The 16,056-nt window shown below is 41.4% G+C and overlaps 1 protein-coding gene across 3 annotated transcripts in view; it reads left to right on the top strand.

The window, feature by feature from the left end:
- Positions 1–16,056, top strand: part of asic2 (acid-sensing (proton-gated) ion channel 2) — a 389,751-nt gene that overhangs the window by 363,736 nt on the left and 9,959 nt on the right. For all 3 annotated transcript variants that reach the window (XM_005726190.1, XM_005726191.1, XM_005726189.1), the window contains 3 exons: positions 6,589–6,716; positions 13,218–13,368; positions 13,707–13,763. In XM_005726190.1, coding sequence (XP_005726247.1) covers positions 6,589–6,716; positions 13,218–13,368; positions 13,707–13,763 — 336 coding nt within the window. The remainder of the gene's footprint in view (positions 1–6,588; positions 6,717–13,217; positions 13,369–13,706; positions 13,764–16,056) is intronic.

The following is a 16,056-nucleotide window of genomic DNA, read 5'->3' as shown; positions in this document are numbered from 1 at the left end:
CTTTTTCCACTGAGCCATAGTCTCTGGTGGCTTTCTCCATGTTGCACCTTGAGGTAATTTTGTTTCCCTATAAAGAGAAATGGGGTCTTGGCAGTATTTCTGATTGCAAGCAGGCCTATCAGCAATTCAGAATGATTCTAAATTGCTAAATTATGCACTTTGGTAAAGATAAAAGTGTCAGGTTCACACATTGTAAGAATCTGATTGTAATTCTAGAAACAGCTCAATATAGTAATGAGTAAATGAGCCCCAGCATAGGTATGTGTGCGACTAGGTTAGCATCCGCACTGTTTGCACACTACTTTATCATGTTTGGATTACCATCTGTCTCAGTAAGTATGTATTTACTGAAATAAAAGGACACATTTAAATGTTGAACTGATGCTTGATTAGAAGGACAGAGAGTAAGAAATGGAGCTTATTTGTTTTCATCTGACGATCATACATTTTTTATTGGACCAAGAGGAATGCAAAAAGTCAAGATGATAATAAAAAGAGACAAGCACATCAAATATAAACTGTAGTCAGTCGCTAAGTGTAATACATGAGCATTAATAATAATAATAATAATGGATTGCATTTATATAGCGCTTTTCTAGGCACCCAAAGCGCTGTACAATTCCACTATTCATTCACTCATTCATTCACACACTGGTGGAGGCAAGCTACAGTTGCAGCCACAACTGCCCTGAGGCAGACTGACAGAAGCGAGGCTGCCATATCGCGCCATCGGCCCCTCTGGTCAACACCAGTAGGCAAGTAGGGTAAAGTGTCTTGCCCAAGGACACAACGACCAGGACAGAGAGAGCAGGGGGATGGAACCGGCAACCTTCTGGTTACAGATGAGCTTCCCAGTCCCCTGAGCCACGGTCGCCCCAAGACATTCACATGATTATACAGAGTTTATGAGTGAAGGCTTCTTATATTCACTTTCTTTTGAAATTTTTCTTCCGCTTGCCAGCTGCCAAGTCATTTTTGCTCTCCTACATTACACCCATAATACAGACCTTTTATAAAGCCTGACATGCCCAGTCCTCAATGTGACAAATCCTGTAGAAAGGTGAAATAGAGAGACGAAGGTGATAGGCCGTGGTAGGACTTTTTCATCATATCTTTTACACACTATTCATGCACCCACAGTCTTGCATGCACAGATCAGTCGATCGTCTTCTTTTGCTTACTTCTCTGTTTGCCCATAGTGAGCTGAAACCTGAAGGGGAATGGAGGTGAAATCAGAACACCACCTGCATTTAAACAGTCAAACAAAGCAAGCAGGATTCAGGTTATGACTGTAGCTGTTGATAGCATCCTAAGTTAGTCCAGCCCTCTGACTGCACAGAGGGCAATATAAGTCAAATGAGTGTGACTGCAGTGATGAAATAGATGGTAACTGCAGATCTGTGATTCTGCTAAAGCTATGGTCATACGTAGCAAACATCATTATTCACGATCCCCTTGATCATCTTTTGATAAGGGAAGATGAACTGATGGGAGCACAAACAAGCACAGCCATTCCCATTTGCTCTGATCTCTTATGCTCACACATGCACGCACATATGTACTACTAATAACACATTTTCAATCACAGCAAGAGATCATTGCTGCATCTTGTTCTGTGTAAATTGATGTCTTGTTATGAGAGATAAAGGTCTCGAACAGTCTGATTCTAGTGTCTTACAACTAAGCAACATTCATTTGCAGGACAGTTAGCTTATTTGGTGTTCTTTATCATCATTTATTACCTTCATGCAGTTGCTCTTCACTGCTGGATTTGTTTCTATTAGCTATGTAATGCAAGACAACTGGGTGTGAATAAAAGCTAATGTAAAGTCAAGCTTTTTCCAGCTTGTCATTTGCGTGAATATGCTGCTTTTTGTAGGCTATGTGGGAAGTTAGTGTCTTTTTTTTTTTGTCAGGAAAACACAAATCAGCACAAGTATGATGATTAGCTCTTTCCACATTTTATAGACCAACACGTTAACTGAAAAATCGTGGTTAATTGCTAATAAAAATACTGCCATGGCTTGATTCTGAGCTATATATGTGTCTGCTTCTGCTAAAATAACATTTTAATCCCCTGTTGGAATAAAATAAAATTGATAGTTGATATGTGAATACTCTGGAAAGGCGAGCTACCTGGTGAGTACTAGAACTGCTGTCTGTGACATCCTGTAGAGACTTTTGATTTGAAGGGAATCTCGGAAGAAATTATGCACACAGTTTGTTAGCTTCGCCTGATGGTGCAGCTGCTGCGATGGGCTACTAAGAGAGGAGCAGACACACTCCCGTGTAAAAAGATCAACCCGAACATGACCATCATTCACAGAGAGCCAGGTCGTTTTCTCATATTTATTAGCTGTCAAATGTGAAAGTCTGCTACTGATCTCGGTGAATGATCGGGTCTTGTCTGCCTGGAAATTTGCAGATTTGGGTAAAATAGGGTGACATGCTGCAGTTTCTGCTCTTCAGAAAAGCTGAAAAATCATCATCAAGTAGACTGTTTTATAACTCTGATATGGAGAGACGGCCTCATTCTTGAGGAAGATTGAGGCTGACTTGACAGTTTTCGAGAGGACAACACCCTCCATCAAGAGGATGAGCCAGAGAAGGTCATTGCTGAAAAGGGTGGCTGTTCACAGAGAATGAAAACTTGACTGGAAGAGAAAAATGAAAATATTTAAAAGTCAGTTCAAGAACTTGGGAGAGCTTAACATGCTGTGGACTGCAGCTGGTGTCAGTGAATCAAGAGCCATCACATACCAGCGTCTTCAGGAAAGGGGCTACATCTGTCGCATTCTTAATATCAAGGGACTCCTGAACCAGAGATGACATCAAAAGTGTCTTACTTGAACTAAGAAGAAAAAGAGCCGGACTGTTGCTCAGTGGTCCACTGTCCTCTTTTCAGATGAAAGTAAACTTAGCATTTCATTTAGCAATCAATATCCTAGAGTCTGGAGGAAGAGTGGAGAGGCCCTGAATCAGGGGTAATTGAAGTCCAGTGTGAAGTTTCCACAGTTTGTGATGATTTTCGGTGCCATGCCATTTCCTGATGTTGGCAGTGGTTGGTCCACTAGATTTTATCCAGTCCAAAATCAACTTGGCCCTCTAACTGTGGCTCTTCATGCTTCCATCTGCTGACAAGCTTTTGAGAGGTGCAGATTTTCCAGCAAGACCTATCCCCTGCCCCAAGTACCAAAACTACCACTACTATACTGACCACATTATAACTGTGCTTTATTGGCCAGCCAACTCACCTGACCTGAACTACTGTTAAGAGGGAGATGAGTAAGCTGATCTCCTCCATTCCACTGCATGGAATGATTTTTAACAAAGGAGCCCTACTCAGTCTTCGAACGTATAAATGAACATATTTCCAAACACTGGACGAAAATAAAAACTTTTTAATGAATCTTAGGAAACATGATGTGAGCTATGCAGTCCTGTAAATAGGACTGAAATAATGACTTTCACTATGACTTTATGTGTCTCACATTATTTTGTAGGGACTTTGGCCCAATTTATTTACAATGTTGCCTAAGTTCTTTGAGGTACATTCAGCTGTGTGTTGCATTGAGGTAACACTGAGTTACCCTCAAGAATTGGTCAAGCAGCAGCAGCATTCGCCTCCCTCCGATGGCGCCTCTGGAAGAAGAGGCCTCATCACCAAAATCCGCCTGTCACGCACACTGGTATTGATCATTCTTCTCCATAGATTCAAGACCTGGGTCATCCTCAAGCATGACCTCAACAAGCTCGAGGTCTTCCAAACGCGTTGTTGGTGTCAGATTCTCCAAGTGTCCCTCAACGACACGACCGTCTCAGCAACAGCGCAATATATAGTCAATGTCACCAAAAGCCCTCGATGGAAGAGCTGGTCCAGAAGTGACAACTACAATGGTTTGGCCACGTCTGCCGCATGCAAGCAACTATCGCCTGCTATATCGCCTTCTGCTGCAGCAGCGGCCCGCCCACTGGAGAATCAAGCATGACACGCCCAAGAAGACTCGGATCAAACAAATTGAATGATCTTAAACAACGGTGTCTAATGTGCGAGTCCATCGTTGAACAAGATGGAAACCCTACGGCACTCACAGCGACGTATTGATTTCGTGGACAACCTAGCCTGCTGGCCAATTTTGTCTTTCCAGGCACAAAAGAAAAAACACTGAGTTGATCACTTTTTGTAGAGGTGCTCACACTTGCTGTTGATCAGTTAATCAAGTACATTTCATTAGCAGCACCTGACTGTCACTTATCCCCTTAATTGCTGTGGGAGGAGTAACATTATATTTAGTTTTTCACGGCACTGTATAGAACCCTATGGAAACTTTATTTTCCTCATTTCTGTAGCCCACAAAAAGAAAAATGAAGTAAAACAAGCAATTGAAATATTTTGAAATATTTAATTTTGAAATATTTCATGAATATAAAAGTTTACCCTTTTTATGCAGAATTAGGGGAACCTGGAAAAAATATTAATAATATTATTGAGCTGCTGCTTGCAGAAATACTCTGTAAAAACTTGTTAAATGTCCCTTGGCGAAATAAAAACTAGCAGAGAATATATGCTGCAGTTATTGTTTATGCTGACAGCCTTTGTTTATTTGCTACTCATATAAATACAGTTTTGTCATATATATATACGATTAAAAGACATTAGACAGCACACAGTCTCGCAGGGTGACATACTCCTTTATTAAATAAAACAGCCAGCATAGTTAGTGTCAGTAGCTCAGGGATGAAATTCTTTGTTTACACTGTTAAGTGCTCATTTTAATGAAGGATTATGTCATCCAGTACAACAGAAGGGCTCTTTAATGGTTTTTAATCGTCTTTGGACAACAGTGGCTAATTATGTGCAGTCTTACAGTGCTAATGGGGCATTTGTTATAGCATTATAACAGTAATAGTATAAAAAAAGACATAGTTGGGTATTGTGTTTCTCTTTTAACAAGTCCCACTATAAATAACCATATAAAGACAAATATGCTACACTGAATAATTATTGTTCTGTGACATGTTCTTAAGCAGTGGGGTGAAAAAATAGTTAAAATTATGTAAAGTAACATCAACTAGCTGAAAAATGGTGAATCTATGATAGAGATGCTCATTAAAAAAAATGTAACTAGACAGACGAGATTTCTCGCATCACTGAATAGTCCAATCTCAGTATATGTGCAGGGGAGGCTTCGAGTTTTCACATTACACATGTTTGTGTTTCCTATTAGATCACACTAGGCTGTCAAGCTGTCAACATGCCAAACCGAAGATTAAAATTAAGCCCTGCAGTTTCCCTCCTTGAGCAGATGAAACCATCGTCAAACTGAATTCGTGTTCAATGATATGCCAAATTTGGATCAAGCATCCCCAAAACTCCAGATACACCTTTTGATTGACGCTATACTTTTAATCGTTCAGGTCAGAACCCTTGAAACAGCAACTGCAAGCGAGAGCAGCTGCAAACCATGTCAATGTTTTTGTATTCTAATGCAAGCAAATCTCAGCAGCGTCCTCTGTGCTCATGTCCCCACATACTTTTGACCATATGGTATTTACAACATGCACAGATGTTGTGCTGCAGTTGCATGTAAATCACCCTAGTCCAGTGGAAATTTTGATGAGACATTAAATTTGTTAGCTACAGATAAGGCTGTCATCACAAAAGAGATGATCTATTCAAAAGACGTGAAAGATTCAACAGTGCACAGGATGAAGAACAACAACAATTCCTCCCCCACACATGAATACAGAGTCAGCATCTCTCATCTTGTTTTACATGCACACACCTCCCTGTACTTACTCTCTCAGAAACGTGTACTGATTATCTCTCTCATACAGCCAATGTTTCTTTCATACCCTTTTACACACAACTGATGCTCTCAAACACAGAGCAGGAAAAAAAGCACGTTTGAGCCCTTCATCTGTTGCTAAACGTGACTGCATCCACGCCGTCGTCATATCAGTCACTGCAGATGTTTGATTGATGAGTGGATCAGTGCGGGCTGATGCCGTTGTGCATCTGTGTGAGCAGTATGTCGATTTGCGAACGACTCCAGTATCTTGGCTGCCGAGCACCCCGAGGTGTCAGGCTGATCAGCTGGCAGGGGAATGCCGTGATTGAATGTCCAGGAGCAGGCGGCTGAATGTGAGGACACGGAGAGAGAACATTATCGATTTCTGCAAAAATCGCTCTCTCTTTGACCATAAATATTATGGCCCTTTTGGTGCTTGCTTCTGTGAGTGTGTGTGTGTGAGTGCATACAAGTGCTCTGAATAAAAGGATAATAGTCCTTTCAGCTACGGAGTCAGCACTGAACCTGTTTTACTGTCTCTATGATGTCACAACAAATCACATAGCACCTCTCAAGCGTGTTTATTATAATAAAGGCAATCCTACGTCTATGGCTTTGACTCAAAATCCCTGAAATGCGTCACTGAACGATTGTTTCCAACATTAATTTTGCTTTTGAGTTCAAACAGCTTTCAAACAACTTACCTGAACCACTCAGAAAGCCAGCATTCAGAGCAAATTTCTGTTTATTAAGAGATTACATTAACTAACAGATCTCGCCGTTTCTTTTCTTCCAGAAGATACAGCCTTTGAGGCAGGTGTGCGGGTACAAATCCACAGCCAGGCAGAGCCTCCATTCATTCACGAACTGGGCTTCGGTGTGGCGCCTGGCTTCCAGACGTTTGTAGCAACACAGGAGCAGAGGGTAGGTGTCTCTCACTCATATACAGTTAATGGTTAGTTAAAATCTTCTCTCTTCTTTGTGCAGTTTTTCACTCCTTTTTCACATATAAAGCATATCTCACAGTGATAAATGGGACAAAAAAGTATGTGATAAATAACCTGCCATAACAGGACCGTGAGATTTTCTGCAGGCGTGTGAGTGGATTGGTGTGGAAGCCCATGTGGGTCCCCGTAGTCTGAACTTTCAATTGGCCTCTGTGGTCTCTTGATGATTGTTGGCAGACAAATGATGAACTTCCCTCCATTTACTGGCTTTGACCTTTCTGGAAGAGAGGATCTTCACTCAGTCTCAGCCTTATTCAATCACACTGAAGCTTTCTCACATCACACATGGCCAGTTTTAAAGGCTGCAAGACTCACAGGCACAGCAGTTGTATATGATGTAAATAGCATTTTCAGCGTCACCATTCTCTTCTTCATACAGTTGGGCTTTTTTCTGTTTTCTTGAGACCTGAGTTGATAAAACTCCACAAAAGGTGTTTCTACACTGCCAGAGTGAATATATTTCTACTTTAGCTCCTGTGAGCCTTGTCAGTTTACTGAGATTATTAGTTCTGTCTTTCACATTTACCTTTTGTGGCTCTATGTCTTATTTCTTTTTCTTTCTGCCTACCTCCTTCTCCTTTCCTCTCTCACAGTGAGGCTTTTAGAAATATATTGTCTGGCTCAATAGCAGGAGTTGACTAGATTGCCCTTTTTTGAGAAGGCAGATTTCTGTCAAGATAAATTCATTGCCATCTCATTTTTAGAGTGGCCTGTGCATCTGGCATGAGAAATGAAATATCTTTTGAAAACTGCTGCTGTCAGTTAGTGCATTTAAAGTTTAAGGTTTACAGCACACACAAAAACAGATTTTATTTTGGCCAATCAAGGCCATTGGATACTAGATAAACCATATAATGAACAAAAAAACCCCACTGGACCAGAAAATCAAGCCAACAAAAGGAAATTGGCTTTAAATATCCACAAAACTGAGTCAAAGTGATGGTTAACCAGATGAAGTTACACTTAAATTTGAATCTTTTATTCAGAGTAGCTGCTGAAAGTCATAATTGGTTCCCTTAGTGCTTAAATAGCTGGTAAAATTCAGACCTACAATCCTAATTTCAAGAAGACTGATTCAAAATCTAAATACAGTTATAATGCAGTGATTTAGGAATGTCACAAACCCATGTTCTCTTCACAAACAAAAGAGAAAACATATCAATTATTTAAATTAACACATTGCACTATTTTATGCTAAATATATTGAGTTTGATGGCAACAACACATCACGAAAAAGTCAGGACAACAAATGACTGGAAAGGCAAGTGGAAAAGGAAACAGCTGGAGGAACATTTTCTAACCCGTTAGGTTAATTGGTAAGAGGCTGATATAAAAAGAACATCTTCGAAAGGCAGAATTTCTCAGAAGTAAAGATGAACAGACCTGTTTGCAACAAAACATTGTTTATAAATCAGAGAATAGTTTCAGAATAATGTTCTTCAGTGAAAAATTGTGAAACATCTCATTATCTAATCATCACAATATTCTGTGGATCCAGAGAAATCTCTGTGTGAGGGATCTGCTAAATAATCCGTATTGTTATCTTTGGGGCCTCAAGCAGCTCTACAGTAAAAACAGAAATGCTTCTGTCATGGAAATCCCTGTAAGGGCTCAGGAACACTTCTGGAAATCAGTGTTGGATTTACTGCCAAGAAGCATTGTTACAACAAAGAAATAATCGACTAAACATAACCTAAACTTAACCTAACTTTTTGTTCCAAGTTTATCTGCTGCTTCTCTATTAGCAGCCAGTTCTCACCCCCAACTTATCACATAGTGGCTCATAGACAGGAACCTTTGATATCTCTTTTTGACGCAGTAGGTTCAAATTCAAATTTTATTTGTCACACACACAACCATACACAGTATGACATGAGGTGAAATGCCTGTAGCTGTGCAATGCAATGCCCGACCATTAAATGACAGTGGCTTTACAGTATTTACAATTTACAGGTTATTACAAAATTTACAGATTTAACTTAGAAATTTACAGTAAAAATGTGCAAATAGCAGAAAGAGATGATAAATTATAGGAAGTGTGCATGAAGAAAATCCAGAGTGCGTGTGGTGATGTGTGTGAGAGTCCAGTCTTAAAGTGATGTGATGTGTGTGGGAGAGTCCAGTCCTACACCTGGTTCAGGGCCTGAATAGCCTGGGGGAAGAAGCTCCTCCTCATTCTCTCTGTTTTGGCCTTAAGGGAGCGGAGGCGCTTCCCAGACCTCAACAGTGAGAAGAGTCCATTGTTGGGATGGGAGAGGTCCATCATAATCTTCCTAGCTTTGGTCTTGCACCGCTTGGTGTAGATGGACAGCAGGTCAGGGAGCTCTGATTGAATGATGCGTTCGGCTGAGCGCACCACTCTTTGCAGATCTTGTCTGTCCTGCTTGGTGCTGTTCCCAAACCAGGTGCAGATGTTTCCCGTCAGGACACTCTCGATGGTGCAGGAGTAAAAGTTCTTGAGCACCTTCAGTGGCAGATGGAAGTCTCTAAGTCTTCTGAGGAAGAAGAGACGCTGACGGGCTTTCTTAACCAGGGTGTTAATGTGGCAGGACCATGACAGGTCCTGAGTGATGTGGACACCCAGGTATCGGAAACTGTCCACTCTCTCCACTGGCGTGCCAGTGGTGAGTGGTGAGTGAGATGGAGGGGGAGACTTGTTTTCCTACCCTCACTGATTGGGGTCTGTCTGTGAGGAAGTTGAGGATCCACTGACACAGTGATAAGCTGAGTCCTAGATCCATCAACTTGGTGAAAAGCTTAGAGGGAATTATTGTGTTGAATGCTGAACTGTAGTCCACGAACAGCATCCTAACATAATTCCCTCTGCCAGTGTCCAGGTGACTCAGGGATGTGTGGAGCAGGTGAGATATGGCATCGTCTGTGGAACAATTAGTCCGGTAAGCAAACTGAAGTGAGTCGATGGTGGCAGGAAGTGAAGAAGTGATGTGATCTCTCATCAGTCTTTCAAAACACTTCATCACAATTGAAGCCAGTGCTACTGGACAGTAGTCATTGTGGCAAGCGGGCTGTTGTTTCTTTGGAACAGGAACAATAATGGACTGTTTGAAGCACGTGGGAACCACAGCTTGGGCCAGGGAGAGGTTGAAGATCTCCGTGAACACCGATGCTAGCTGGTCAGCGCAGGCTCTCAGGAAACGGCCAGGGATTGCATCTGCTCCTGCTGCCTTCCTGGTGTTCACCCCCCTGAAAGTGTTCCTCACGGCATGCTCTGTGATGATGAATGCATTGTCTCCACTGGTGCACTCCGAGCGCGCGCAGCCGTTTGTTGTTTTAATTGCTGCGGCGTCGAAGCGAGCGTAAAACGTGTTCAGCTCATCAGCCAGTGAAGCGTCGGCATTCATCATTGAAGAAGCTGGTCGTAAACATGTTGTTCTACTTTTTGTGTATTTTTTGGTTTGTATCATCACTGTCTGGGATGTTTCCAGTTTCAAATCTTATGAGGAAATTGGATGGTTGTTATCAATCCCTTGCATGCTGTCAGTATGTTACCTCCTCTCCCGTCTAGGTGGTTATCACATCACGGGAAAGGAAATAACTATCAGCAGTGTGATTCCACACATGCTGACACACACACACAGAAACACGAAGAGTGGCTAGAAGAGAGGAGGATGTTTAAAGCACTTGACTTCTCTGTGCCGTACAAGCTCGGGGCTCATCTGTTGAACTTGATATCATTTAGGCACCAAAAATACTTAAGATTGGAAAAGAACATATTTAACGCACATTTTACAAAGATACATTATATGTGCATGTGCACACAGCCTCTAGATGTCATATCTATACAATATGTCTTGCTGTCTTATAACTGAGTAGGCTGGACAGTGACAGTATACTCAGGTGTGTGAAATATGCCACGATGGTAATGCAGAAAAGTAAAAAAAAGAAACAATGGTCTAAATATATCGGAGACAGGACTTGTAGTGCTGTTTTCTGTTTTGTTGTTATATTTTCCAATCCAGCAAAATTATGTTAGCAATGCCCAGCACATTGGAAAATGAGGCCAAAGTAAAGATAAGTCAGTAAGGTATTCCAGCGTGAATGTTAGGAACTTATCCTGAACAAAATGTAGTTGAAACCTTGCCTCTTTAAATCACAGCTCATTGCGGTGCAACAAAGAGAGACTTCAGTGAGAGGCAGAAAGGAGAGGAGGAGATCTATCCAGGGATGGTTCAGCCTCTTGGGCAATGAGCCTCCAGGGCTTCTGTCTCAGCTCATCTGTCAGCCCAGTTCTGTGACTGGCAGGGTGAAGACAGCTCCTGCTCTTCCTGCCTGCCTGCTGCGAAAACACTGTCCCTCTCCACAAGCCTGCACGGTGGGAAACACCACTCCAGCTAATTAATGCAGAACTCCACTTTGTATCAGGAGTCTGAGAAGAAAAACCTACCACTTTGAGCAGTTCCCACCTGTCTTTTCAAGCTTTTTCTCTGTAAACCTGGAGGGCATTTTAAAATATGTCCCAAAACAATCAGGATAATGATGATTGTGTAGGGTAATTTGGGACAATGATTTGGAAAGAGGCCTTGTGGAAGATGTTAAGAAGCTTGGTGATTAGTGAATCTTTGTAATGGATACCAATCAGTTTTCATGTTAAAATGACTGACAAAGACTATAAATGAACTCATTTTTGGTTAATAATATTAGGCGGAGATCAAAGCAGCTTTAATCAAGTGTGCTGAGGCACAAAATACATAGCCTATGGTGAGGGATGAATGAGCCCTCATATGGAGCAGGGCAATTTCAAGTTTAAGCTCCCCGGATGCAGAAATCGCCCTACTGTGGGCTTTTAGCTGAAGCTAAAAGGGCATGGCATCCCCTTCATTGTCAGAGTCATTCTTCCCAAGGATAAAAAAAATATTTCATTATACTATTATTCCATTGCTCAAAGTCATTATGTTGCAGTTTGCCGTGGTAGCATTAGAATTAAGAAAAATAACATGGATAAGTGCAAATTTTGGAACTTGCTTCTGATTTGTTGAGGTCAGGCTTAAGCCACAACTCTCAAATTTGCTTTTCAGCTCACTCAAGCGGCACTAATTTATTGTAGCCCACCCTGTTGTAAACTTTTTTTTTTCTTTGCTGACTAAGTTGTAAAGCCTAATTGCATTGCTGGGGTATAACGAGGGGAATGGAACATTGATTAATAACACTTTGACTGGGGCGCAGGCCTCAGCTCTTATTAGATGAAACATAATCAGGTCAGCAGGTCTCAACGCAGTGAAAAGTGATATTGAGCACCTTAGATTATGTGATTACTAGAAATAATCAGATTTTGAATCAGGCTCAGCTGACTCTAATTAGGCCAGAAGTGAAGATTAGCTGAGGTGTGAAGGTGGTTTTAAAGGTTAAGGATGAGGGGCACCTTTTGTAAATCTCTAACAAATTAATAATGCCTGGGTGTTTGTAGTCATTGCTCACGCTTCCTCCAGCCATCATGCAGGACATGTTTAATTATCGCAGGAGACATTCTTACCTGCCCAGAAATGGCTAGAGGCTTCTGGGCTATGAAACATTCAACATGGTAGATTGTTGTTTGGATTGTGTTTGAATTTATTGTTCTAATTGCTGGTAAAATGATTGTATCTCCAAGAAATACAGAATTAGGTCTGTCTGGAAGCAGAGATACAACATTACCTGATAGCAAGGCAGAGTTTTTAAATTCTGTCACCGCTAACAAGCAGACTGTGGCCAAATTTCACCTGGCAGGCAGTAGCATTTTGTCTCATCCAAAAAAAAAAAAAAAGTGGTCTTTTGGCAGAGCACGTTGCTTCTCTTGGGATGCGCTGTGATGACAATGAAGGGAACTAAGGAGCAGAGGGTGGTGAGTGATGGATACAGTGCACGGCTGGACCTCACTGCCTCTGTTGTGGAGCAGATGGGCCTCCACGCTGCTCAGCCCGGTGTCCCTCGTTTCTCATCTGTTGTCCCAGTCCTCAGAGCTGCAGGAGCAGGAGGAGAACATTTGGAGTTGTTGTGCTCCCATGTCTGGGTGATGTGGGGTTTTTTTCCCAGACAGACTCTATCTGTTGAATTGTTTTCTGCACCGCCTGGTTTGTTGCGAGGCTCTTCTGCTTTTCCGACTTGGCTAGATTTCAGCAGCCGAGGAAGGTGTTTTGTAGAGCTGCTGTCACTATCAGACCGCGTTGTGGATGGTTGTTGAGTATCTGCAGGTTTTGAAAAGTGTATTTGAAAAAAAAATAGCATAAAAATCTTGAATATTTTCAAACTGATGATGCATACAGGCACAATAGAAATGTCAATAAAAATCTATAAATAGGTGTAGGTCCTTTTCTTTCTTAGGTCTTGGCCTACATCATTATATGTATTATTACTATGTAATACCACAGGCCTCCAAAGACATCCATCCTTAACCAACCTCCACTTTATTTCCTACCTTTAGCTGACCTACCTGCCTCCCCCATGGGGCGAGTGTGAGTCGAAAGCTCTGGAGTCTGGCTTTTTCCAGGTCTACAGTGTAACTGCCTGCAGGATCGACTGTGAAACACGCTACATAGTGGAGAATTGCAACTGCAGGATGGTGCACATGCCTGGTAAGCTCCCCTGCTGTTCTGACAAGACTGGGCAGAAAAACATCAAAGTAGAGGTGATGTGGTATTGAGCACGCATTCATCAGCAAGAGTTTTCAGCACGGTTTTATGAGATTTAACTCCATTGAGAGGCCTCATAATGATATGATAAGTCAATGCTGGATCAGGTGTTGGCATTTAAAAAGCCCTGGGATTATGTGTCTGGCAGGGGAAAAGGTGCTGTGCCTTGCAGATTGATTCATTTATCTATGTGTTTATGGTGCGAGGGTTTCAAGAACTTAATGTTTAAACACCACTGGGTCAACACCTCTTCTAATGTGTCTTATTTAAACTGCTCTTAGGAGATGCTTCGTACTGCACACCTGAGCAGTACAAGGACTGTGCTGAGCCTGCCCTTGGTAAGTCTGTTTGGATACACACACTTGGGATTCAAGATGATACACATGTAGCCTATGCTGGTTTACATATAATTTTTGCCTCAGCAAAGGATTAGGATTATTTTTTCTGTTGACACAGAGCTTTAATGCTAAACCTGATTTAAAAGTAAGCAACACTGGAGAGAATTTTAAATGGGAAACAGCTCAGGTTAAGAGTAATGTGGTAAAACACATGGACAACAACTGATTGCCACCGTCACACTGCGCATCCTGCTTGTAAGAGAACATAGGCTCTGCAGAGACAATGCTGCTCTTCCACTAAGGCGTCAAAAGTTTCTGTCTATTATATTGTAAGTGTATGTGTCACTTGTGAAGTTTTTAAATTAATCAAGAGGAGTCATCTTAATATTTCCCCTTGTGCGTGAAGGGCTCATCAAGTCTGTAACCACCATCAGAGCAGACAGGGACTGCAGTGTAAGAGTTCAATTTAATGCCTGGATGGTCAGAAAGATAATGCGTCATATTTCCTGCATTGAGCTAAAAGACACAACCATGTAAAAAGTTCTGACAGGCCTGGCTCACTTTTTCAGAGTCAAGATTTATATTAACTTTGCCAGTTTTATTAAGTGTAGGCTCATCCAACGACTTCCTATGAAAATGCTTCTGCAAATACATCTGTCTGATATCTTACCAAATTGACACACAAGCCAGGCAGTATTGATTTTTTTGTGATTTTATCTTGATTAAATATCCTGAAAAGCGATAGCCTTTCAAGCCCGCTAGATCATAAGGTGTTTTCTCACCCCGTTTCCTATATATGATTGTCATGTTAGGGTGTGCTAGCAAGACAGAGACTGCAGTGTTAGAGTTCAGTTTAGGCTAGAGGTGGAGCTTATGTGTAGCAAGTTCATTGAAACACTAATAGGCACGCACAACACCTAAATACCAAACTTTAAGGAATATAAAACTACAGCAGCTAATCAACCTGGCAGCACTGTTAAAAAGTCTACTCCATAGCTAATGTAACTATACAATGAACGTTAAGTCCCCACGTTGTACCTGAGAGAGTGAATGCATCAGTAAGGAAGATGAGGACAGACACTTGGTAATTATCTTTTCGCATACAGTAGCAAAGGCCTTCTCTGAGTTTATGCATAAATGCATGTAAACACATTGACAAGAGAAAAGAAGGACAATTATACAACATCTGACTAAACATAGTCTATGCAACAACAACAATCTAATGCTTGTGGTGGTGAGAAGCCCATTTTTAATTAGGAAAAAAAATCATCTGTCACCTTTTCAATGTGTCTTCTTTTTTAAAATGCATAAAAAAGGTTGGTGTTTGGAGCTCACTATGATGGAACTACATACAGAAGAAATGATAACAATGACGGAGGCTAGGTTGCAAGAATAAATAGCATGAAGGACAGCAACGGTGTAGCCCCGAGAAGGTAAACATAGACCTGAATAGATGCTTAGAAAATGAGTAAATGGGAAACAGGTCAGTGGAGTGCTGCAGGGAAATCAAGACACACAGAAGCATGTTCTTTTTTTTTTTCTTTTAAAAAAAAAAAGAGAAATGGTGGTGCCCTGGTATGTTACCCAAGGTTGCACCTATGGCAGCTCATTCATTATGTGCGCCGCCTTTTTTATACGCCAGGGATTTATGAGCATCTTTCTGCTAATAGTTTAACGCTTCTGACATCCCCACTGAACGGCAAGCAAAAATGCCACAGAAAAACCTATAGCTCACCACTGTCTATGTGTTGTTCAACCTGTGAACCGTAGCAAAAAAAGTTATGAGTTTTGGATGTGCCCCGTTGAACGCGGACCAGTGGGAAAACAAAAAATGTAGGAAGTGGGAATGTGGCTAAAAGTTCCTCTTGAAAGGAACTGAGAAACAGAACAAACACAATAAGAATTGTGACTTTGATGCACATCATGTCTGGCTTGGTTTTTTATTGACATTTCCACTGTTACTGGGGGGGAAAGACTAGTAATTAAGACATCATGGCACACCTGAAACTGTTAACCAAAGCCACTGATAGCCATGTTAATTCAAATCTAATATATTTTTATGGTAAACAAAAGCGCATAAACACTGAGCGAGTACATAGATACACTGAATATTAACTAGATTCAGAAGCACAATGAGTAATGATGACCTTTATCAACCTCAACTGCTGGCCAGTGGGAGTTCATCAGCAATACTTGCTCTCATCCTACAGCTTCCTCCCTGCTCAGCCCCCACCTTTTCTCATCTCATCATAAATTATTTCTGGCAAGCAAGGAATAGACAAAACAGTCCAAC

This window comes from Pundamilia nyererei, unplaced genomic scaffold (genome assembly GCF_000239375.1).
Source record: "Pundamilia nyererei isolate P.nyererei 1_Seehausen unplaced genomic scaffold, PunNye1.0 scaffold00018, whole genome shotgun sequence".
Lineage (NCBI taxonomy): Eukaryota > Metazoa > Chordata > Actinopteri > Cichliformes > Cichlidae > Pundamilia > Pundamilia nyererei.
Note: the sequence above shows the minus strand (reverse complement) of the source record. Positions and strands in the feature narration are given on the sequence as shown.